Source organism: Pantherophis guttatus, chromosome 4 (assembly GCF_059756535.1).
Source record: "Pantherophis guttatus breed Tessera chromosome 4, ASM5975653v1, whole genome shotgun sequence".
NCBI classification, from domain to species: Eukaryota; Metazoa; Chordata; class Lepidosauria; order Squamata; family Colubridae; genus Pantherophis; species Pantherophis guttatus.
In genome coordinates this window covers 152,797,428-152,824,045 of record NC_142066.1, presented here as the reverse complement: position 1 = coordinate 152,824,045, position 26,618 = coordinate 152,797,428, and the positions used below count along the sequence as shown (strand labels likewise).

Genomic DNA, 26,618 nt, shown 5'->3' with positions numbered 1-26,618 from the left:
GTTTTTGCCAAGATATAAGCGAATAGATTAATGCCAGTTATACAACAGACAATTCATAATGACCAATCAGGGTTTATAAAAGGGAGGCAAATGAAATATAATGTTAGACAAATTGTAAATTTAATGGAATATTTGGAAAAAAACAACCACGTCCCTGCAGCGCTCGTATTTTTGGATGCAGAGAAGGCATTTGATTGATTGAATTGGCAATTTTTGTTTAAGATAATAGAAAAAATGCATTTTGGAGATATTTTATACAATCAATTAGAGCAATATATCAGGAACAAACAGCATAAATAATAGTTACTGGAGGTTTAACAGATTCTTTTAAAATTGAGAAAGGTACAAGGCAGGGTTGTCCATTGTCTCCATTGCTGTTTATTTTAACTTTAGAAGTTTTGCTGAAGAAGATACGTGACTCTGATAAAATAAAAGGAATTGTAATTAGACAGCAAGATTATAGATTAAGAGCGTTTGCAGATGATCTGGTTGTTACTTTATCTCAACCTATAGAATTGGCACCACATATGTTGGACATAATAGGTCAATATGGAAAGGTTTCTGGATTTAAAGTAAATCAACATAAGACAAAGATGATAACTAAAAATATGTCCATATCTCAAAGAGAAGATTTAGGGAGGATAACGGGTTTGAAATAGTTAAAAAGGTTAAATATCTAGGAGTGTATATTGCAGCCTCAAATACGAAATTATTTAAAAACAATTATGAAGTTCTCTGGCAAAAAGTGCAGAAAGAAATGGAAAATTGGAAAAAGTTACAACTATCTCTACTGGGAAGGATAGCAGTAATAAAAATGAATGTATTACCTAGGTTCCTATTTTTATTTCAAATGATATCAGTGCTTAAGAAAGATGGAAACTTGATGGAGTGGCAGAAAGGGATTAATACTTTTATTTGGGGTGGGAAGAAACCAAGAGTGAAACTGAAAATTATACAGGATGTACGTGAGAGAGGAGGTCTTAAAATGCCTAATTTAAGATTGTACTATGAAGCAGCTGTTTTATCACAAATTAGTGACTGGTTTAATTTAACTGAAGAGAGAATGTTGAATACAGAAGGTTATGATCTGTTATATGGATGGCATGTTTACTTGTTATACGAAAAAAAAGTGGATAAGGTGTTTAAGGGTCACATACTTAGAAATGCCTTGCTGAGGGTTTGGAAAAATTATCAATATAAGTTAAACTACAAGATACCTATATGGGCAAATCCTAGACATGCAATAGAAAACGTAAGTATAGAACAAAAACAGGAGGTGATTACTTATAAAGAGCTTCTTTTTATGGAAAGAGGTAAGCTGCAATTGAAGAGCCTTGGTACTACAGGGGTTTAAGGCACCCTGTTATTAAGCTTATTAAGACCAGCTGCCTGCAATTACTGCAGGGTTCGAATCTCGCCAAGGCTCAAGGTTGACTCAGCCTTCCATCCTTTCTAAGGTAGGTGAAATGAGGACCCAGTTTGTGGGGGCAATAAGCTGACTTTGTATAAATATACAAAAGGATGAAGGCTATTGCTGAGCACATTGTAAGCCGCCCTGAGTCTTCGGAGAAGGGCGGCATATAAATCAAATTAAAAAAAAAACAAAAAAAAAACCCTTAAATGTATTAAAAGAAGAACGGATAATTTACACTTGATTTCAGTATGGTCAGCTTCAAGCTAGATGGAGGGAAGACCAAAAAATTGGTGTTATGCAAAATGAGGAAAACTTGGTAAAACAGATTAGAGATCAAAGTCAAATGCATATTAAAAGGTTGTATAATGCATTATTGGAAATAGATTCAGAAATGGAATTGGTTAAGGACTATATGATAAAATGGGCACAAAACTTTCAGGAACCAGTGATGACAGAAACATGGGAAAAGATTTGGGTTAGAAATGTTAAATTTACGCAAGCACAAAACTTAAGAGAAAATTTTTATAAAATGTTTTATAGATGGCATTTAGATCCTAAAAAATTATCATGTATGTATCCAAACTTGCAAGCTAAATGTTGGAGATGTGAATGTGATGATGCAACTTATTATCATATATGGTGAACTTGTAAGAAAATTAAGGTATTTTGGATAAAAATTTGGTGGGTGATGCAGAACATTTTGAAAAAAAGGTTGAAATTTACTCCTCAATTGTTTTTATTGGGTATAACGATGGATTGTACAGCATTAGAGACTAAACTGATTTTGAACTTAATATCAGCAGCTAGGCTGTTGGTAGCGCAATATTGGAAGAAGGACTCTTTGCCTACTATTGAAGAGTGGACACTGAAAGTAACGAACTTAGCAGAAATGGCGAAAATTTCAGGGTATTTGAAGGACTATGCACAAGAAAGATACATATCAGAATGGAGAAGATGGATTGATTATATTCAAAATAAGTATCAGACAAGAAAATATCAAATAGCTTATGAATGAATGTTAAGTTTTAGAAGTACGTTATTTATAGTGAAGTTAAGGGTTCAGGGGGGGACTGTGTAGTCTAAGGATAGATAGGTTAATTTAGCTTATGATTGTTAATTGAAATACCCTTATTTTGCTCTGGGAAGTCTGGGGGGGAGGGGGGGGATGCGGGGAAGGGGTGGGGGGGATGGGGGGAGGGAAAAAGGGTGGGGGGAATATTGGGGGGAAAATCTTTTTTTTTTGTAAAACTTTTCAATAAAAAAAAAATTAAGTACTGTCAGAAAGATGTTGAATTGTATAATTATTACGGATGCATTTTTGTTATAGAGGTATTTTAACTTGTATTTTTGGATTTTAACTGTTAATAAAGGGTTTTTTTTTTAAAAAAAGAATCAAAATCACCAGAAGTATTAATACCGTTTTATAAAGCATTAGTAAGACTACCCCTAGAATACTACATCCAGTTTTGGTCATTATATTACAAAAAAGATGTTGAGACTCTGGAAAAAGTGCAAAGAAGAGCAACTAACATGATTAAATGCTTGGGGACTAAAACATATGATGAATGGTTGCAGGATTTGGGTTTGGCTAGTCTAGAGAAAAAAAGAAATAGGGGGCACAAGATAGCAGTATTCCAGTATTTGAGAGGCTGCCACAAAGATGAGGGGGTCAATTTATTTTCCAAAGCACCAGAGAGCAGGACAAGAAACAATGGATGGAAACTAATCAAGGAAAGAAGGAACCTGGAATTAAGGAGAAACTTCCTAACAGTGAGGACAATTAACCAGCAGAACAGCTTGCCTTCAGAAGTTGTGGGTGCTTCATTACTGGTGGTTTTTAAGAAGAGACTGGACAGGCACTTGTCTGAAATGGTATAGGATCTACTGCTTGAGCAGGGGATTGGACTAGGAGACTTCCAAGGTCTTTTCCAGCTCTATTCTGAGTGATTGATTAAGATGCTGATTTAATACTATATTGTATTGTTTTCAAAGAGAATGGCCAGATTTTTGAAGGAACAGCAGCTCTTCCCCAGAAACTCCAATAAGTAACATTGCTATCACTCAAGATAAATGGAAGGGGAAAATATTCCATATAAAGATGTTATTTCAAGATTGCATCGATTTTCAGAGATTCACTACCGAGACCATCCTGATGTTTATTTTCTGAAGGACACATGGTCAATCCTTAAAGCCCCCTGCATTTTAGATTGAATTATTTGATAATCATAGCACGTTTTATACAATGACTCTCCAAACTTGGCAACTTTAAGGCTTGTGTACTTCCACTCCCAGAATTTACCAGGCAGCATAAGAAAGTTGCCAAGTTTGGAATCCCCTATCTTACATAAAGGGACGCGGTAGCTCAGTGGCTAAGACGCTGAGCTTGTCGATGGAAAGGTCAGCAGTTCAGCGGTTCGAATCCCTAGTGCCATGTAACGTGGTGAGCTCTTATTACTTGTTCCAGCTTCTGCCAACCTAGCAGTTTGAAAGCACATAAAAAATGCAAGTAGAAAAATAGAGACCACCTTTGATGGGAAGGTAACAGTGTTCCATGCACCTTTGACGTTTAGTCATGCTGGCCACATGACCACGAAGATGTCTTCAGACAGCACTGACTCTTCGGCTTTGAAACGGAGATGACCACCACCCTCTAGAGTCAGGAACGACTAGCACATATGTGCGACGGGAACCTTTACCTTTACCTTACACAAACCATCATGGGTTTATTTCTGGATACTTACTCGTGACAGTATTATTTGAGGCAGTCAGTGCAGTTAGTGTATTTACATCCCAGAGGAATATTTGTCTGTCCAACCCAGCAGATGCTACCAATTCTTTGTCTTTTGCATAAGCCAAAGCTTTCACATAATCCTAAAACAAACAGAGACATATGGCAAATAGAACTAAGTAACCAGGATACTGTTATGGAACCACAAGTATTACTAATTGCATTTTTTATACTTTACCTTATGTGTTCTTAGGGTTGACATGCAAAACCCTTTATGTGCGTTCCACACTTTAACAGTAGTATCTGATGAAGCTGAAATCACTATAAAGATAAAATGAAGTTTGTCTGGATGACAAGTAACAAGAGAAATCTGTTTACCATTAAAACACAGAATCATTAGGACTGATAACTGCTCAGAAGCATATGCAAGAGTTAATTAACAGAAGGATGCTTTTGGAACTCTATCTCTGGAGAAATTCAGCAGCTGTTTGTTTTTGCTCAATGTTGCCAATATCAGGGAAACATTTCTATTGTTTCAGAAATTCCTAATTCAACAAGTATTTTATTTTCTGATGCTTTATGCCACTTGGCAACATTATTTTAAATTTTTTGCAGCTTTATTTTTCAGGTATATTAACATTAGTTGATAATGGCTTCCACTGTTTATCACTATATCACTATATAAATTGGAATTTTACATGACTGGTATAATTTGAAACAGGACCTATGAACACAGAATGAAAAATTATGCAAATACCAAACACTGAGATAACTGACACACATCATTCTATTTCATCATAAAATATTCAAAAAGTTACTTACAGGTTTTCCCATTGCAGCAAAGTACAATATCATTCACCCAGTCTGTATGATGTTCCATTGATGCTATATAGGGGTCTTGCTGGAATTAAAAACAATACTTTGCGTTCTAATCCTGTGTCATAAAAATTCTCTTGAAGCTGTTATGACAAGAGGCAGCTTTATCTATATTTCAGAATTACTATATTAGCAATCAGAGAGGGCTCGCAACTTGGGCGTCCTCCTGGACACACGGCTATCTTTAGAAGAGCTTATGACAGCTGTGGCCAGGGGGGCTTTTTATCAGATTCGCCTGATCCGCCAGTTGCGTCCCTTTCTGGATCAGGATGCCTTATGCACGGTCACTCATGCTCTCGTCACATCCCGCCTGGACTACTGTAATGCTCTCTACATGGTGCTCCCCTTAAGGAGCACCCGGAGGCTCCAGCTGGTCCAGAATGTGGCCGCGCGGGTGGTTATAGGGGCGACTCGGCGCTCCCATGTACACCTCTCCTGCGCGAGCTGCACTGGCTCCCAATGGTCTTCCGGGTGTGCTTCAAGGTATTGGTTACCATCTTTAGAGCGCTCCATGGCTTAGGATCTGGGTATTTACGAGACCGCCTTCTGCCACTGATAGTCTCCCACCGACCAATATGCTCCCACAGAGAAGGGCTCCTCAGGATGCCGTCGGTCAAACAATGCCGACTGGCGGCCCCAGGGGGAGAGCCTTCTCTGTGGGGGCACCTACTCTCTGGAATGAGCTGCCCCCGGAGATACAGCGGATCCCGGATCTTTGCACCTTTCGCCGTTCCCTAAAGACGTATTTATTCCAGCAAGCTGGGCTGGCCTAACTCTTTTAAATTGTTTTAGTTTTTAAATTGTTTAATAATGGGTCTTAATACAGGGGTGTTTTTAATTGTGGGCTAAATTAATTTAATTGGATATTAATACTTTTTTAAATTTTGTATTTCTTGTGTTTTATCTGTTAGCTGTTCACCATCCTGAGTCCTTCGGGAGAAGGGCGGTATATAAATATAAACAAATAAATAAATCAGTGTATCAATTGCCAACAATTGTAGGATCCATTTATTTCAGCTACATTTAATCCAGGGTTTAGGTATAGGATTGCAATTATTTGAAGAACATTTCCTGGCAAGTGGCATCTTTATTGTAAGTCAATCCTGTGATCCACTGACACATTTTCTAGCCCCACCCTCAGTGAATGGGCTGGCTAAGTACAAAATAACAGAAGAGATGACCACATACCTTGTTCCCCCCAAAATAAGACCTGTCTTATTTTCTTTTGGGCCCCAAAGTAAGCACCAGGTCTTATTTTTGGGGAATGTCTTACCCGCTCTGACACCTGTCACACTGCTGTCCAACTTCTTCTGCGGCCGCTTGCAGCCAGACGCCATGTGGCTCATCGTGCTGGTGCTATCACTCACAACAGGAGGCTATATGGTGCGTTGTGCTGTTGCGCATGAGAGTGGCAGCACCGGTGCGACACGCCACATGTCGTCTGACTACAAGCAGCCGCAGAACAAATCAGGCAGTGGCGCAACAGGTGTCAGGATGTGGGAGGCCTGGCTATGGCAGTCCTACGAGCAGATGTGGGATGCATGGGGCAGCTTCACCCCCACCCCAGCACCTCACCCCATCTTGTACAACCCGATGGTGGGAGAGGCTTATTTATTTTTTGGGCAGGACTTATATTAGGCGCAGGCATGAAAATTGGGATAGGGCTTGTTTTCAGGAAAACATGGTACCATCCATGTAATAAGATTAATCATTGGCAGTTATAAATCTGAAAAGAGGAGTACAGACAATGATTTTGTTTCAACGCAAGTTAGGTTGGCCTTACTGAATGGGTTCAGGCTAAGATACTGTTAAATCATGGTTACTTCAAATCCCAGATTAAAATTTGCCATTCTTTTTGTAGATCAGATATCTGAAAAATCTGAGAAGCTCTCAAATAAAAAACAAACTCAAAAAGTAAGCAAAAATAAGGAAAGTGTGATGCTAGCAAATACAACTCCAAATGTATTATTTAATGATGTAAACTATTTTTGCCAGATAATTTGACTATATGCCTAAAAGTGAAAACATATCTATGTAAAGTACATTCTGTGCTTAGTTTACCTTGTGTTGGTTTACACTCCATATCCTGATGATTGAATCTCGACCTGCAGTAAAAAGTCTGTTCAACGCTGGATCCAGCTGTAGTGCATTTACCCCATTGCGATTATACTTCTCCACCTCATCTCTAATTACATAAGAGACCTAAAATATTTGACATAAATCCAACAGAAGCATTAAGAAACTATAAAGCAGAAACATCATTCTGTTCAAGCATGCTCAAAAATATCTCCTTTTCATTTAAAAAAACGAATTTCTAAACAACTGATGTCTCATATTAGGAATGAAAAAACTCACAAATTCAGGAATAGAACATTCCAGATAATTTGGGAATACACCATTCCCTTTTGATTATGCGGAATTTTCTCAGCATGATCTAGCAGGGAAACAAAGCAACAAAATTTGAAATTTGGCCACCTCAAGATGTATTGTTTCAACTGTCCCAGATTGTCCCAACCACTGAAACTGCAGTTTTATAATTTGGGCTTGTTTATTTATTTATTTATTTTTAAAAAATCTAGATTAGCCAGCAGAAATAATTAAATTGCACCTTTCAGGTTATGCATTTTTATGATAAATGACCATGGTGAGTTTATTCTAAACAAAAAGGCACATGGTGTTTTCTCAAACTCACATGATCGGCAAATACTTTAATTCATCATTCAACATTCAACACTGACCTGTTTCTAACAAGACCTCTAAGAGCTTTCCCTGCTCTGGTACATTTTTCTGCTCTAAATTTCTCATATCGTTACAGTCCTATGATCTCTGAAGGAGAAAGAACCCACAACATAGAGGATCTGTTCCTAGATATTTATTTTATTTATTAAGAAAATGTATATGGCTGTCCAACTCATTCACAGTGACTCTGGGTGGCTTACAAGGAAGAAATCCCAGTACAAAAACCAATAATGTCCTATATACCCTGGTGACAACAATCAAACAAGCTGCGTGTTGGGCTCAATATCATAATGGGACTCTCCAGACCTATTGACTAAACCATGTCTTCAGAGCCTCATGAAGTGTCTAAGTAAGGGCCAATCTTATTTCTGCAAATTCATCTCTTTTAATCCAAGTTTTCATGCTAATTCCCCACGCCCAATTTACAGACACAGTCCCCTTATGTAAGACAATATGGTCTTATTATTACAGAATGACAGCACTGAGTTCATTAATATCTGTAATAACCAAAAGAAATATGAGATATTTCACAATTTCACCTGATTTCCTAATTCTGAGATACGATATAGATGTAGCTATTTTGTTTTGTAGGTATAATTCTGAATAAACAGTACGTTGTACTATATGGCAAGAAGCTATTAATCCAATTTATTTCCAGTATTCTGAGAACAACAAAACAAATTGCTGATGAGAAAAATAATCAGCAATATGAAATGTTGTTGCTGCTGAAAAGAGATTTCCGAGTCACATGACCACTTTAGTGTTATTAGGAGAGTGTTTTAAATGCATTCTGCATTATCTACAACTTTGGTGAGCAATGGATTCTGTTTTGTTACATTCTCAATACTCTTTCTCCAAGTCCTCCAGCAGGTGCAAAAAGGGGGCACATGCATAATAAATTCATGCTCCTTGCAGGACATTTACTATGATGGAATATTGCCTGTATTTCCAAGAAGGAGCTACAGTCCACAGGGCAAAGAGACAGTGAAATTTAGCAAGTGTGGTTGGGAAAAAAAAGAATTAAAACGGCTCCCCCTTAGCAATTCTCAGAGTATATCTTTAATGATGTAAACTGTTGCTTTAATTTGAGAAGGTTTTTGCTCATAGAAGGGGAATAATATACTGTTGGAAGGAAAATCCATCTGGTTCAGTTCCAAGCGGGGAGAAAAACGCTGGAAAAAACACGGAGGCTGATTGGAAAGAATGTTCACTGAACAGAACCACAAAGACAGTAGGCAGTTCTGGGTCAGCTAAACAACTGGTTTGGTTTTATATGAGCTTTTTATACAGTTTTTACAGTGTTTTGTAATCTGGAGACTTGTCCTAATCCTGTCAGGCATGTGTAATTGATTTTATCCTGTTATCTATTGCCTCTAGCCTGCCTTTCTTAATGGACAGATATTGCTTCCACTTTTCTCAATGTCCTCTCCTTTATCCCATCACTCTGGAGCCAAAGTTTTTTTTTTAATCTTGTGAATAGACTGGCCCAATCTTTCTTAATGGGCACAAAATATCTGATGGGGGCTATTAAGAAAGACTGAGTCTGCTTTCTGTCTTTCTCCATTTCTCCCTATAATATTCTGCCTTTTTTTAAATATTTCCCAAAATATTTAATTCTTCTGGGGGTGGGGGTGGGGCTTCCCACAACACCATTTGTTTTCTATGGGTCTTAGCGCTTGACATTTACATTTTCATTAAGCCTATCATCAACCATACTGGAGTAACAACTACAGCGTCTGCTCTTGTACAATGAGTGTGGCGGGAAGCTTTACAATACCATACATCAGTACTCAGAACTTGTTCATTACTTGGGTTGCTCTTTTAGAAGAGAATATAGTATTACAGGACAATATACCAATGACTGCATCTCAAATGATCCATCTGTTAAACTACTGAAGTTAGCAGATGACAAAACAGTGATCGGTCTCATTCGAGACAATGATGAATCCACATACAGACGGGAGGTTGAACAACTAGCCTTGTGGTGCGACCAGAACAATCTGGGACTGAAGACACTCAAAACCGTAGAAATGGTGGTAGACTTTAGCAGAAATTCTTCCATACTTCCACCTCTCTAGATAACACAGTATCAACAGTAGAGACCTTCAAATTTCTAGCTTGTACCATATCTCAAGATCTAAAATGGACACCTAACATCAAAAACGTCATCAAAAAAGCACAACAAAGAATGCTCTTTCTGCGCCAACTCAGGAAGCTCAAACTGCCCAAGGAGCTGCTGATCCAGTTCTACAGAGGAATTATTGAATCTGTCATCTGCACCTCCATAACTGTCTGGTTTGGCTCTGCAACCCAACAAGACAGACAAAGACTTCAGAGGATAATTAGAACTGCAGAAAAAACAATGGCTACCAACCTGCCTTCCATTGAGGACCTGTATACTGCACGAGTCAAAAAGAGGGCTGGGAAAATATTTACAGACCCTTCACATCCTGGACATAAACTGTTTCAACTCCTATCCTCCAAACGACACTATAGAGCACTGCACACCAGAACAACTAGACACAAGGACAGTTTTTCCTGAACACCATCACTCTGCTAAATAAATAAGTCCCTCAATACTGTCAAACTATTTACTAAGTTTGCACTACTATTAATCTTGTCATCGTTCCTATCACCCATCTCCTCCCACTTAACTGTATGACTATAACCTTGTTGCTGGTATCCTTACGATTTATATTGATATTGTTTCCTAATATGATTTGATTGCTTGTTTGTACGCTATGACTATCATTAGGTGTTGTATCTTATGATTCTTGATGAATGTATTTTTTTTCTTTTATGTACACTGACAGCATATGCATCACGACAAATTCCTTGTGTGTCCAATCACGCCTGGCCAATAAAGAATTCTATTCTATTCTATATGTCCAAATACATTGAAAAATTTATGATCATTTCTCATGGCTATGAGAAAACTCTGGGCTTAACTAGAATGTTCGTTTAGATTACTTCCATTTTAAATTCACTAGCCATGTATTGTATAGATTTGAGTACTTTGTTATTGTTACTGTAAATAAGTTTTATTTACTAACTACAGTAGATGCAAAGAACTCTGGAAGAAAATATTCCTTTTAATTCCTTGTTTTAATGTCCGTGGAGATTCTTAGTTAGCCAGATCAAAGTTGTCTCAAAAGTATTATTTTTTTAAAGGCAACTGAACAGTTTTTCCCCCCCAACAGTCCAGTTGTCTTTGTTTAATCAGCCTCCACATGTAGAAAAAACTCCTCTTATTTAGAGGCAGCTTCAAAGAAGAGATAGATTCTTCTCTTGGACATCCAGAAGTCTAGAGAACTTTATTCTCTACAGTCAACTTTAAGGAATAGGAAAACCAATTTCTACTTTAAATTTATTCTCATATGGGGTACAATTTGGAAATGAAAAGAAATTCTTCTTGCCTTTCCTCCCCGCTCCTATCCCCTCTGCAAAATCTAGCAGATGCCATTGGGAATCCTCCTTGCAAATGCTAGAAAATAGGACTGTGAATGCTTATATATTCTTATTTATCTTGCATCGTCCTATCAAAGTAAGTAAAGTTAAGAAGTGTTTGACAGTCACATTCCTAAATTTAAATGGACATATGCTTCTTTAACAGGTGTCTTAGTACAATATCAAAGAATCCTTACCTTCTTCCATTTCACTTTTTAGGCTAATCTTCCTCCCAAATGCCTACTTCTATCCAATACTAACCAGGGCATCCCCTGCTTAGCTCTGCCACCTCGACAATCTGATGGTGAAACCTGTTACACTTCAGAAACACAAGTCTTTGAATAATTTAAAAGAGCTAGCATGTCAAAGAGTCCTCATGATGACAGGAAGCTAATGAATATATAAAAGAATTGGAGTAACATGCTCTGTCCAAGGAACTAGTTTTAAGTAGTGAACCAAAGAAATTAGAAACTCCCAAATAGGGCATAACACAGTGGCTCAATTCCTGCAATATATTTTCATCATAATATAGGAGCACTTCCAAATCATTTCGTCTTCTACTCAGACCACATTTTTCCTCAACATATTCTAGACTTCTTCACTAGGATATTTGGGAAGAGGACTACATTTTTAAAAAATAATGTCTGCAAATTTAGTCATTTCCTCAAACATGCTGATACCTTCTGATAACTCTCTGATTCTTCATCAGGAACACTTTAATTTCCACAATGATCATGAAGTTAAACCTGAATGCCTAATCTGCCCTATCCAATGAAGTAATTCCACTGATTAATAAACCTATTTTTGGCAATATTTCTATTAGCATTCATTCATCTGATCCTCTAGGCAGTGACAGACATAGGAAAATATCAAAAATTGAAAACTCCAAAAATATGAGAATTACAATTTTATGCACACCTGTGGGAACTCTAATTCAGTGCAGATTGCTATTATATACCTCCAATCTGCTGGTTTTTAATGTGCACCTGTTAGAAGATCCAGATAAACAATACTTATCCAAATGTACTCCACTTTTCAAGAAACAGTTATACAGTTAGTCCTTGATTTACAACAGTTCATTTATTAACCTTCAATGGCACTGAAAAAAGTGAGTGATGGCTGTATTTCACACTTATGACCATTGCAGTGTCTTCATAGTCATGTGAGATCAAAATCCAGACGCTTGGCAAATAACTCATATTTATGATGGTCCCAGGGTCAAGTGATCATCTTTTGAGACCTTCTGACAAACAAAGTCAACGGAGAAGCCAAATTCATTTAACAACCATATTATTAACAATTGCAATGTTTCATTTAACAACTGTGGCAACAAAGGTCATAAAATGGGTCAAAACTCACTTAAGAAATGTCTCACTTAGTTGGAGTTGTGATCGTTAGGTTGAGGACTACCTGCACTCAAAACTGGCATGAAAAGCACACTGATGTGGCAAAAGCCAAGCTATATTTCTTTTACCCTTCACACAGGGGAAACAAGCAATTGGAAATGATTTTGAGGGAATAGGAAAAGGATGGAGAACTGGAAAAACTGACAACTGTTACTTTTAAAGGTCTAGTCTAGCACACAATCACTTAAAAGCATCAGGAGTGACTTGGAATAGTGCCTCCAGCAGTGAAAAGCTAGGGTTGCTCTACTTGGTCACTAAAAGATGTAGTAAAATGAGATCAAAGATAGAGAAAAGCCTATTCCAGGTTAAATATACCCAACTTCAGTTTACAATAGGATTATCTTTTGGATATTTTCTACTGGAGGAAAGTTGATTCATTAAAACATAGTAATATACTGAATCTGCAAGAGTCCAGACTGCAAGTGGTGGTGGTGGGGGTGGGTGGGTGGGGAATGACTCATCAATATTCCACTTTTTGCTTTCTGTAAGGTAGGCTCAGTCCAAAACCAGAACACCAGGTCCCTCACCAAGTTTCAAGGTGAAATGGGGAGCCTTCCCCCAGTACTTATATGAATAACTTTTCTTCCTGGCCCACCCCAACTCTCATATTATTAGGTCTGTGAAATTATTATTTGAAGAGGAGGGGGGTCAACTTATTCTCCAAAGCACCTGAAGGCCAGACAAGGAGCAATGGATGGAAACTGATCAAGGAGAGAACCCATCTAGATCTAAGTAGAAATTTCATGACAGTAGAGAACAATCAACCAAAGGAACAGAAGTTGTGGGAGCTTCATCACTGGAAGCTTTTCAAGAAGAGACTGGACTGCCATCTATCAGAAATGGTGTAGGTAGGGTCTCCTGCTTGGGTGGGATGGTAGTGGACTAGATCAGCGGTCACCAACCGTTGGTCTGTGGACCAGGGGTTGATTCTACTCACCTTTACTACAGGTTTGCAACGGGACCGTGTGTGCTCTTCTGCGCATGCGCAGAAGCTTCTGCACATGTGCAGAAGCGTTCTGATGATGTTGGGGTCGGAGGGTGGAGCCTCCCTCCGGTTTTACTACCAGTTCTATAGAACTAGTGCAACCTATCACTGCCATGGACCACTGGTGGTCTGTGAGAAAATTTTGGTGAAAAATTATGTGCATTTTCATATTGCGCTAAATAACATTTATCTTTTTAAAAAATTCCTATTAGTGGTCCACGGGATTTAAAAATTTGAATTTAGTGGTCCCTGAGGTCTGAAATGTTGGCGACCCTTGGACTAGATGACCTACAAGGTCCCTTCCAACTCTGGTTAATCTGTTCTGTTCTGAATTTTTTAGCTGCCTAACTCCAATGGACTCTGGGTGGCGAAGTAGGCCAGCCAATTCAGAGGTAGATATAATAATGATAATAATAATAACTTTATTGCAGGGGTGAAATCCAAATTTTTTCCCTACCTGTTCTGTGGGCGTGGCTTGCTGGACGTGGCAGGGGAAGGATATTGCAAAATCTCCATTCCCACCCCACTCTGGGACCAGCCAGAGGTGGTATTTGCCGGTTCTCCGAACTACTCAAAATTTCTGCTACCGGTTCTCCAGAACCTGTTAGAACCTGCTAGATTTCGCCCCTGAGTGGCGTAGGAGGCTAATGCCTCCTACTAAGGCAGCATTTAACATTCAGCTGCCTGCAATTACTGCGAGTTCAATTCTCACCAAGCTCAAGGTCGACTCAGCCTTCCATCCTTTCTAAGGTGGGTAAAATGAGAACCTGGTTTGTGGGGGTAATAAGCTGACTTTGTATAAAATATACAAAAGTATGAAGGCTATTGCTTAACGCATTGTAAGCCTCCCTGAGTCTCCGGAGAAGGGCGGCATATAAAAATAAATAAAAGTAAAAAAAAATTGTCATTGTATGTGTATACACAGTATACCCATACAACGAAATTCACTTAACACCAGGTCCCACACACATAGCAATCCCCAAACACCTCCCCTCACCCTCCACAAATTCCCCACCCCTAAACCAGCCAAACATCCACACAACAGACCAAGTAATATAAAGATATTAAGATAGGACTTGTTGTTGTTGTTGTTGTTTACAATTTGGGTCGAGAGAGAGTGATGTGGGGTGGGGGAGGGGGAAGCCACACGCCACCCCTCACAGCCTGGCAACCCCACACAGCAGAAAACGTTACGCCTCCGAGCAACGCTTTCACTTCTCCCCCAACGGGACACCTTCCATATATCTAGGGTGGGGCAAGACCCATAATCCCCGACCGCGGGGGCCGAGAGGTAGTAAAAAGGCGAATCCCCTCACAGGAGGGAGGCGAGAGGGAGAAAGCTGCCTGTCCACCCCCCCCCCACCCCACCATTTCGCCCCTGGTCTGCCCGCCGAGCCACCACGCCGCTCGATCACTCGTCGCTTCGACCAGCTTAGCTCGGCCACGACGGGCCTCCCTTCAGCTTCCCTTCCCGGCCGGCCGCCGCCCCTTTCGCCTCCTTCACCTGCACTTTCCGCCGCCCCGCTGTATTCTGTCGGTGATGAGCCGCCATTTTACATGTTGACACTCTGTCGTCATATCCGAGGGAAGGTTAAAAAAAAAAAACCGCCCGGAAGTCCCACCTCTAGAGGCGGGAAATGCTGGTTTCCCCTTCTGTTTTTTAACTCAGGGACTGTGTAGAAAAATGGGCGTTACGCACGCGGGTGTGTTTTGCGCGGTTGCTATAGCAGCGGTGATTGTGAAGGCGCGCTCGAGATTTAGTTTTTTTTCATCTCGCGAGATCTGGTGGCGGCTGCAGCGGGAGGGCGCGGTGCTTCAGGGCCGCAGCACCCTGTCGTCGTCATAATTTGAGATAAGCTCCGCCCTGTGGGTGGGGCCTTCGGCTCGGTGACGTCACCGTTTCCCGCCTTTTTGATGCCTTTTCGTGATTTTGATTGTCTGAAGCTGTCGAGATTTTTTTTAAAAATATCCAATAAATATTGTCCCCTTCCCAGCCCTCAATATATGCAACAGTAATTTCGGGCGAATTAATAGTCAAAATATTTTTTAAAAAATGTGGAAATAAGTGGTACTCATCAGCTAAAGAAAATTCCAGAAAAAGTCAAATCAGACCTCAAAAGCGAGACTGTATTAATGCAGTTTGCTAACTTTTGGCTTCGTTTGTCATGAAGTAATATTTGATTACAGAGGTCAACTATGCAGGCTCTGCACAGCCAGATGACAGCTCAGATTTTTTTTAGCTTTATCTGTTGGATGTCTTCACTCTCTACCTGTGGGACTTCCTCAGTGGGACTGCTTGCTGACTACCTGCAGACTTGATAAATTTGGTTGGATTTGCTTGTCTTCTCCATCGGGTTTCATCTACTGAAAGTCCTCTGAAAAAAACATGGCATCTATGGATTATACAGCCTGGATAGGTGGCTCAGTGGCTAAGATGCTGAGCTTGTTGATCAGAAAGGTCGCCAATTCGGCGGTTCGAATCCCTAGTATAGGTCTCCTGCGTGAGCAGAGGGTTTGACTAGATGACCTCCAAGGTCCCTTCCACAACTCTGTTGCTGTTACTGACAGGGAGGCCTGGCAGGCACAACCTAATACAAGGCAGTTGTTGCCTTCTCAGTTCAAATTGAGATTCAGGGACTCAGTCAAAGTGTGAGCCAGTTTGATTTGACGGTTAAGGCACCATTGGAAAGCAGGAGTTCAAGTTCTGCCTTAGGCATGAAAGTCAGCTTGAGTGATTCTGGGCCTATCGCCAGGAGAGAGTGAGTTCTAGATCTGCCATAGGCATTGTAGAAAGTTAACACCCACCCCTCTCCTAGAAGAATGAAATATTTTGAGAAATATTAAAACGGCAGAATATTATATTTCCCCTGGATAAGAAATGAAGAAACATGTTTTTTTTAAGAGGCAGGAAGCAGACTCACCCTTAATAGCCCCCACCTTTCTCAATAGCCCTCAGTAGATGTCGCACTTAAGAGATAAAGAGATAGCTAGCTCTATTCATAAGCAAATTTCCTGCAGCAAGGTCTAAACAAAGGTAGGCTTAGTCCTCAGCCACAATAAGATTTGCCCAACAAGGATTTGCCCTTCATTGCATCAGTCAGAGAGAATTGTGAAGGTAGGTCAAGAATTAACTGTAGATAAGAATCTCTCCAGATTAATGCACTTAACTACAGAACTGCTATGTTAACACTGGAAAGCTTTAGAGAAGATCATTTTTCAGGGCCTTCTTCTCAACCCTCAACTCAGCTCCAGGAACTCCTAGGCTACCTCTGACCCTGGTTTTAGAGAAATCTTCCAGCACTGTAAGGCTAAGAATTCCAACGTCTATGTCAACTAGGCAAGGAGGACATGGAGCAAGAGGCTGTCTAGTAACAGTGGTCCCATTATGAACATTCCATCTTCACCAATGGTCTCACATCCAATTATATGTATAGCTTCATTTGAAAGCAACCAGAATTTCCTGGATGACTCTACCAATTCTGTCTTGGGGTTGAGGTCAAAATCTATGCGGTGATATTTCTGAGAACCCTTCACCCATGTCCACGCTTGCTATTGTATTGCTAGTGTGAGGGAAAGCTTATTACACGCCAATCTAGTATTCAGGGCAGTGGTGGGTTTCAAATTTTTTACTACCAGTTCTGTGGGTGTGGCTTGGTGGGCGTGGCATGGCATGGCTTGGTGGGCATGGCAGGGAAAGGAAACTGTAAAATATCCATTCCCACCCCACTCCAGAGGAAGAATATTGTAAGATCTCCATTCCCTCCCCAATCCAGGGGAAGGTTACTGCAAAATCCCCATTTCCTCCCAATTAGCTGGGACTTGGGAGGCAGAGAATAGATGGGGGCGGGGCCAGTCAGAATTTTTACTACCGGTTCTCTGAACTACTCAAAATTTCTGCTACCGGTTCTCCAGAACTGGTCAGAACCTGCTGAAACCCACCTCTGATTCAGGGCCAATGAAGATCCAACAATGAGACTTTGCATCAGTGTTGAATCAGTATAAGACACCGAGACCACTCCAAAACATCTGACGGCAGGACAAGAAGCAATGGATGGAAACTAATCAAGGAGAGAACCAATCTAGAACTAAGGAGAAATTTCCTGACAGTTTGAACAATTAACCAGTGGAAAGACCTGCCTCCAGAAGTTGTGGGTGCTCCAACACTGGAGGTGTTCAAGAAGAGATTGGACAACTATTTGTCTGAAATGGGATAGGGTCTCCTTCAGCAGGGGGTTGGACTAGAACACCTCCAAAGTCCCCTCCCTTATTCTGTTATCTCTGTCCTTAATTACCCTGAGGTTACTGCTTGCCTTTTCCCCTCTGCCAGGACAGCTCCCACCAATCTTCGCTATCCCTTCTAGATCAGAGGGTCAAACTCAGGACGCTACTATTTAACCGGTTAGTTGATTTGACTCTCTGACTTCAGAGTAGTTCAGCAATCCGTTGTGCCAGTCAGCCAACTACCTCTATACATTACCATCTGTTATACTTTTGGTTCACACCCACTCTTACCAGGATGACTGAAAGTATTAAGAGGTAATAGTCTAGCCTATAGAAAGAATATAAAAATCCCACCAACTCTATTAGCCTGGAATGTTATCACTAACTTAATTGGAAACATTTGAATTAAATATTCAAAAGAACATCAACTGCTTTGTTCTCAGTGGGCATAAAATAGTGTTAGAGTAGATGCATTTCTAACATAAATATTGTGAAAGGGGTTCATTTATTCACTGTTTTTTAAACCACTTAAAAGACCAAGAAATTCTCTGAGCAGCAAAGGCTTTCATGTGTAATTACTGTAAATGAATAGTTGTTCATATCCTATTAGGCATTTTATGGTACAGCTTCCACATTGTTTTATAGCGTATATATTGTTCTATAATTTGTATATATAATTTATATACGGTATATGGGGGGGGGGAATCCAAGACTCCTGATGAAGTCTGAGCTCATAGCTGCAATCTTCATGATAGCTAAGGAGGAATGCGCATTCTCAGAATCTAATTAAGTTATCTAAGATCCATAAAAGCTTATACAAGTATAACTGTCTTTAAAATGCTCCCATCATCTTGTTGATTTTTGTTCAGTAAGCTAACCTGGCTCCCTTCTGAGCTGATTGAGTGATTGTATACCATCAAATCAGTGTCAACTCTTATTGATTAGATTTGGTAGATAGACCTTCCAGACATTACAGATAGTCCTCAACTTATAACAATTCATTTAGTGACTGAAGCTACAACAGCACTGAAAAAAATGACTTATGACTTAAAACCTTTGCAGCATCTCCATAGTCATTTTATCTAAATTCAGACGCTAGTCAACTGACTTGTATTTATGACTATTGCAGTGTCCCAAGTCATATAATCACCTTTTGCGACCTTCAGACAAGCAAAGTCAATAGGGGAAGCTAGATTCACTTAACAACTATGTGACTAACTTAACAACTGAAGTGATTCAATTAACAATTGTGGCAAGAAAGGTCATAAAATGGGGCAAAGCTGACTTAACTGTCATGCTCAACAACAGAAATTTTGGGCTAATTGTGGTTGCAAATTGAGGACTACCTGTATTTATCTGCCTTTCAATTTTTCTAACAGTATTGCTGTAATTAAATATGTCACTTTTCTGCTGGTCTTGTCTTTCCTTCTATCTTTTCCAGAATTATGGACTTCTCAAGGGAACTGGATATTTGCATAATGTATCCACAACATGATTATTTCAGTCCGGTCATTGTATCTCAAGTTAGATTGATTGATTGATTTGTTGATTTGTTGATGGTTTTGATAGTATCCATGGTATTATTTTCCAATGCCAAGTTCAAAAGAGTCAACACTCTTTCTATCCTACTTTGTCAAAGTCTTAATTTGAATGTCAAAGGGAAAACCATGTCAAAGAAATGTCATTCATTTCTTTGAAGGAAAGCCAAGACACCTGCAATGAGTTGAAAGAAAAGCAATAAAATCAGGGTTGGGATCAACAAAGGAGACAGTAAATTTCCCAACAATGGGAAGGTCCAAATGATCAGGCTCAACTTATCACATAAGGGGTCCTTGACTTCCAACCTTTCATTTAGTGACTGTTCAAAGTTACAACAGCACTGGAAAAAAAAATGATGTATATTTTCCACATTTACAGCCATTGCAGCATCCCTATGGTCATATGATCAAAATTCAGGTGCTTGGCAAAGAGTTCATATTTATGACAGTTGTAATGTCTTGGGGTCATGTGATCACCTTTTGCAATCTTTTGACAAGCAAAATCAATGGGGAATCCAGATTCGCCTGCCTGCCTGCCTGCCTGCCTGCCTGCCTATCTCTATCTATCTATCTATCTGTCTGTCTGTCTGTCTGTCTGTCTGTCTGTCTGTCTGTCTGTCTATCTATCATCTATCTAAATAGTAGAAGATCCATTTTATCCCACTGCCAGGAAAATCTCATGGAAATGTTCCTGAAGTTTCTCAGGGTAAAACTTGCCTCAGAAAATATTTTACCTCTGTGTTATAGACAGTAACAATTCTAGAATCCTCTTAAATGTCACCCGAAGACTAGCACTTATGTGTGATACTTCTAAATCAGCAACAAGACCTTTTAACAGAAATAGTTTTATTCAAAACTGCAGCAGCAGCACAGCTTAATTAACATTAAAGTGCTGGAAGATGTGTTGTTAGCCAGTTTCTGGGCATTTAATATCTGTTAAGTCACCCTGCATATCCCATCACCCCTCGCAGTGAATGCAGTGGTACCCTTTACAAAAATGGCTATCTGAGCTCTTATTTTATTCCCCCAAGGTTTTCAATAAGGGGGAAAATATCCCTGAACTGATATCCATTAAATGCCCATTGAATGTATATCTTAAAATAATATGTCTAATCTACATGTTTGGTAATGTTTTTATGTACCATCAAAACCTGTATGCATTTAACCTCTGTTTGATGTGTCCGGCTGTGTTCTCTTGCTGTCTCCGTGCTGTGCAGGATAAGGAGCTGAGAGAAAGTTGGCGCTCTCTTCGCTCTAGCTTCGTTCTCGAGGTACGGCTGGATATTTGGAATGGCGGAGGGTATGGACCCCGAGGCGGTGGTCCTAGCGGAAATGTTGACAGAAGAAGTGAGCGTATGGCTGGTGGTCCAGGCCGAATTGCAGCCCGTGGTGAGACCGAAGGAACGGCCCACAAAACAAGGCGAGGATGGCGGAGGGGCGGGTGAAACAGAGACAAAACCCACGGAGGTGCCTTCCGTGTCTGGAGAGTGGTGGCACGGTTCGGTGTTGGCTGGCCCTGGTGGCGGTGGGAAGGCTCCTGTAACCTCCTGCTGGAGAGAAAGAAGCTGGGTTGATGACAACGAAGGAGGAGAGTGGAGCTATTCTACTGGCCTCGGTCCTTCCACATTGGATATTCTGAGGGACCGGTTTGGGGAAAACAGCTTTAGAGATGCCTCCTCTATGGCTCGTGTGCCATATCGGTGGGCACACGAGCTTAGCTCCGGCTGTTTCCTGCCTCCGGAGGGCCTTGGGAGATGGGGGTGGGGAAGGCCTGTTTTTCGTTCTTCCCAGGCTCCAGAGCCTTTCTAGGAGCCTGGGGAGGGTGTGGGACCAGAAGTCGGCAAATGGGCCGTTTCCAGCCTCCGGAGGGCCTCCGGGACGTTGGGGAAAGCCATTTTCACTCTCCACAGGCTCCTAGAGTGGCTCTGGAGTCTGGGGAGAGCAAAAAACGGGCCTACCAGGCCCACTGTGCCGTCATGTGGCAAAAGTAGGGAGAGCATGGGAGGGGTTGTGTGCGCATGCACAGGGTGCATAGAATTATGGGTGTGGGCACGCGCGCACGTGACCCCCCCCGCGCTCCCCCCACTTTTGGCACGCGATGGCAAAAAGGTTAGCCATCACTGTCCTAGAGCATTCAAATCAATTGCCTGTCTATACTGGAAAGGAAATTTTGGTGGGCAGAATTACATACAGAACTGTATTTAATTACTATCAAAGGAGTCACCATGAAACTAAAGCATATGAAATAGACTTGCTGGCTCACTCAGTGCTTCAATTTAAGTGACTGGAAAGAAGTAATATTGTCTAATTGGCCTTTTCCCTCAATTTTGATGAGCAAAACCTTTTTGTGTTATTAGCTTCACAATGCTTCTACGGTGGTGAAATAACTCATTTCTACTTAAAAGTTGATAATCACCATCTCCATTTATTTCCTCACATTAATTTATTTCCTGGGATATCTCTTGAAATCTCATTTGTTTCTTTCAGCCTTAAAACATGCTTTCTTTTCTCTTCACATCCCCATTCTACCAGAAGCCCACAGAACCAATCCTTTCCAGAGCAGGAAACGGCAAGAAAGGAATATCACTGTTATTTGATCTGATAAAGCAGAGTATTTGCTTCTTTGAAAAGAATTAACTGGATGATAAAAAGAATCTTCAATAAGATTAAGTGAGTCTGGATATTATTAAAGAGAAATATGCACTTATCATGACATTAAACATTTTTAAATTGTGAAATTATGTGAAACAATGAGCGAAGTAATTTCGTATTTTCAGTAATTCTTTTAAGCAAGAAAAAGCATAAAATATGGAGAGTTGATAGTAACATTTTAAGAATCTTTTTAAAGCTTACATGGGGTATTTGATGTAGAGTTTAACTAATATAAGGTTATTGTGTATTTTCAAGCATCTTGCATAGAGTTTGTATAGTTGATGGAATTCTGCTGGTTGTTTATAGTCTCAGTTACTGATATATTATAATTTATAATATTATGGAATCTATAGGTCCCTAAAAGCATGGTTCCTGTTTGACAAGAATAGTTGTATGTTAATACTGTAATGTATCTGCTTGCTATGGTTTTGTTCTATAGTTTGCATAACATTCTGGTTTATTTACAGTTCTTGGAAAAATCCAGTTTTCCTTCTTCTCCTTGCTTCAATATCATATTCTTTCAAGTATGCTTCAGATCCGCTTCCTCTGAGTTGGATCTTATTCCTTGATGCTACAGACAAAAAGAGAATAGGATTTTCTTCAGCATTATCTTGCTGTTGTGAGAGAGAGATCACAGATCTCACCTAAGTTTTGTGATTGATTGACTTCTGATGTATTAAAACTAGCTTATATAAAGGTCACTACGTATCTGTCCCATCTTTTCAAAAAAAATAATAATTTATTTTTTACCCTTTTTGTTTATTTTTGTAAAGAACTCAAGGCAGCAAATATCATTAACTTTGTTATAAAAATACATTTTTCAAAACTTTATTTATGATTTCTGTCTTTTGTTGTTGTTGAAATGAATATTCAGTCAATAGACATTTATAAGAAGACCTGTAGGAATAAAAATTATATAAAATGATTATCACAAATGCTATTAAGATTTAAACTTCAAACAAAAATATGTATTGTATCTATATTATTTTAAGATAAATTTTCTGTTTTAAAAACAAGGTAAAATTTGAAACCAGTGCTTTTAACATGAGTTTCTGAGGAAAATGAAATTGTCCCAACCTTGTTTGCCCATCTCCTTTTGCTTCTTGTTCACTATATTTATCTCCTTGATTTAATGCATATATTTTTCTCATCCATTTTGTTACATGAACCAAACTAGGAAGGCAATGAGCTTTACAGAAGTAACAAATATTGTCTATGTGTATCTATCTATCTATCATCTATCTAAAAAAATAATAGAAAATTTCTGTCCCATTGCACGAAAACCTAAAGAAAGTGTTCCTGAAGTTTCTCAGGGTAAAACTTGCCTCAGACATTTGGAAATTGTCCATCTTCCTTACAGAGGGACCCTGGACATTGTAAAAATAAAATGTTAAAAACAAAAAAATGAATATAAAAATGTAAAAATGGGGCAATAGTGGTTAAAAATGTGACATTAACATTAGTTAACAGGTGGGGTGGGGGGCCTTTAACTGCATTAGCCAGCTCAATGGCTATGTAGTCTTCTGTGGAATCCAATCAAGATGATAGAGGATTTGAGAAATATTGTCTTTAAATGTAGATACTTTTAGATTTTTATTCCACATAGAGGTGATGAACATATCTAACCCCTTCCTATTTTCCCTACAAAAACAACCTTGTGAGGAGGGTTGGGCTGAGAGTGAGAGAGATTGGCCGAAAGTTATCAGCTTTCATTCCTGACCTAAAGCTTGATTAGAATTCTGTCTTCTGATGATTGGCCCAATGTCACCCAGCTGGCTTTCATGCCTAATGTTGGACTAGAACCCCAATCTCCTGGTCACTAGGCTAGTACCTTTACACAAAACTGGTTGCCTGTGATATATGTGAATAGGGCAACAAACACCTGTCTAAATGCAAAGCTAGTGTTTAATTTGGCCTTCATAATTAAGGGGCTGGCCATATTTGATTCTTATGGTCCATTTAAACCAGTATTTGACTTAACTCATGAATGAGCAGAATTTCTGGTTTTCTCTTAATGATGGCTTCAGCTAAAAACTGACCATCTTAATCATGTCTTTTACTGTGTTCTTGGGGGAACAGAGCAGTCTGTCTTATTTTTCTCTTAAATTAGATTTAAATTAACCAAATTAACCAAGTAGTGGAGACTGTAAAATTTCAAAGTAAATAGCTTTCATGGCTTTATGATGAAATGAAATAACCAAATATTTGTTGTGTGTGTAATTTTGCTGATGGCCTGATATACAAATCCATCTTGTATGATATGACTCTAATCAGCTGTATTTCTCTTGCAATCAGAAAATTTGTTTGTCTCCTTTTGCAGTCCCAGGGCAGAAAGATGCCAAATTTTTCTTTTTCAACGGCCCATAATTTCCTCCGTTTCACCCCTGAATCTTTGGATTCAGTTAGAAAGAGAATTGCTGAGAAGGAAGCCAAACGCTCCAAAGCCTCGGAAAAGGACAATAATGAAACACAAGAAGAAAATATTCGACCACAGCTCGATCTGAAAGTTTTTAAAAAGCTACCTATTCTTTATGGGAAGCCCCCTCCTTGGCTCATCGGAGAACCATTGGAAGATGTTGACCCCTATTACAGGGATCATGAGGTCATACATTTGTTTTTTTAAAAATATATATACATCTTATTTTTGGTATAAAATGCTTTTATGAGATTAAAGTAAGCTACAGTAGAATGTTGAGGCACTCAAAAACAGGTTTTTTAAAAAGGAGCTGAAACATAAAAATGGGTCAGTGTTCATGAGTGGAGGAGTCCTAAACAGTTGAATTATGAAATATGTGTCTGAGTTTCAAATAGAAAATATATACTTTATTGACTCTGGAATTAATTGTTGGTAGATGGTTGCTGTCAGAGATACACTTGATCTACTCTGTAGATTAGAACCTGTGATAATATCTGGATTTCACAAATAATAAGGAAACCAAGATGTGTGAAGTAAAAATCATTCTATTTTATTTTACTTGAATGAAAAAAAATTGAGGGGATTTTTATTAATCTAGGACCTATGGCAGCTCAAAGGCTGAGACACTTAGCAGGGGTGGGCTGCTGGGGGCTCACAGGGGTTCGGGAGAACCTCTAGCTATGATTCTATGCAGTTTGGAGAACCCCCAAATCCCACTCCTGGCTAGCCTCGCCCACCCCACCCCTCCCAGGAGTCCCTACGCGGCCCACTTTGGATGCAGGTAAGTGTATGGTGCGTTCGGAGGCTTGGGGAGGGAAACAAAGGGCCTACTGGAAGTTTGGGAAAAACGGGCCCGTTTCCGGCCTCCAGAGGGCCTCTGGAGCCTGGGGAGGCTGTTTTTGCCCTCCCAAAGGCTTAAGGAAAGCCTCTGGAACCCGGAGAGGGCAAAAATGTTCGTCCCCCTCCCCCCCCCCGCTGCCATGGTACAGGAGACTGATTAAGTCACGCCCATCATGGCCACGCCTACCCAGCAATGGGGCAGAGAACCCCTTGCTAAAATTTTTGAAGCCCACCCCTGATTGTTAGATAATATCTTCCAGATTCTCTTATGTGTCAGTTGAGGGAAAGAATGTGAGCACAAATTGATGTAGTCTTCTTTGAATTTCAAAATTGTCAGACAGAAATGGGAAAGATTGTGGATTTCTTTCAAACTGAGATACTAGAAGGTAAACATTCTGGGGTTGTGAAACAGCACTTTTTACAGAAAAAGAAAAAGTTAAAGAAGTTTTTTGGGGGGAAAATTGGAGGTTTAGACTTTAAATGAACCAGGATAGGCAATTAAATGATAAATGCCTAAACCTAGAAACCTACAAAAATTAATTGGGATCTACTAAAAGTGCATTATTGCCTATACAGCCTTACCTGAGGTTCTCCACAATATTCCCAGTAATTTTTGTTTCCAAGCTATGCTAAAATATAGTCCGTCTTCTTTCTCCAATCTTTCTCCATTATATCTCCAATCTTGTTTCAATTGTATCATAATATCACATCATAATGATGCTTCCAGCGGTACATATCCTACCCTTTCCCATTTCAAGAAACAAAACAAAGTTTGAAAATCAAGAACTGGATTTCCTGAGATTGGTCTGCAGAAAAACAGCTGCTTAGAAAGCGCACAGACATTGTAGTCAGAAAAGTGTCATATAAGTAGTCCTTGACTTATAACCACAATTGAATCCAAAATTTCCATTGCTAAGCAAGACAGTTAAGTGAGTTTTGCCCCATTTTATGACCTTTCTTGCCACAGTTGTTAAATGAATCACTGCAGTTGCTAATTTGGTCACACGATTGTTAAACAAATCTGTCTTTCTCATTGACTCTGCTTGTCAGGAGGTTGCAAAAGGGGATCGCATGACCCCAGGACTCTGTGAATGTCATAAATGCATGTCAAATGTCTAAATGTTGATTATAGGACCATAGGGATGCTGTCATGATCATAAGTATGAAAAATAGCCATAGGTTAACTTTGTTCAGTGCCGCTGTAACTGAAATGGTCACTAAATGAATTGTTGTAAGTCAAGGACTACCTATAGAAGAAAAGGATTAAAAATTGATCTAAATTGTAAAGTTCACAACTGGTATCTGCTATGAGGAATCACAAAACATGAAAATTGGCTAGTTTTTCCACCTAAAGTA

The 26,618-nt window shown here is 39.6% G+C and overlaps 1 protein-coding gene and 1 long non-coding RNA gene across 3 annotated transcripts in view; one reads left to right on the top strand and one right to left on the bottom strand.

The window, feature by feature from the left end:
* WDR48 (WD repeat domain 48) overlaps window positions 1-15,915 on the bottom strand; it is a 43,475-nt gene extending 27,560 nt beyond the window's left edge. For both annotated transcript variants that reach the window (XM_034401726.3, XM_034401727.3), the window contains exons 1-5: window positions 15,100-15,915; window positions 7,080-7,220; window positions 4,965-5,043; window positions 4,381-4,463; window positions 4,156-4,285 (exon numbers count right to left, since the gene is read on the bottom strand). In XM_034401726.3, coding sequence (XP_034257617.1) covers window positions 4,156-4,285; window positions 4,381-4,463; window positions 4,965-5,043; window positions 7,080-7,220; window positions 15,100-15,147 — 481 coding nt within the window. In that variant the 5' untranslated portion in view covers window positions 15,148-15,915. The remainder of the gene's footprint in view (window positions 1-4,155; window positions 4,286-4,380; window positions 4,464-4,964; window positions 5,044-7,079; window positions 7,221-15,099) is intronic.
* A 926-nt stretch (window positions 15,916-16,841) lies between these two features.
* LOC132709379 (uncharacterized) lies at window positions 16,842-22,835 on the top strand. The gene is made up of 2 exons (XR_009620350.2): window positions 16,842-22,024; window positions 22,474-22,835. It is a non-coding gene; the product is annotated as an uncharacterized LOC132709379 (long non-coding RNA).
* Window positions 22,836-26,618: the final 3,783 nt, after the last annotated feature.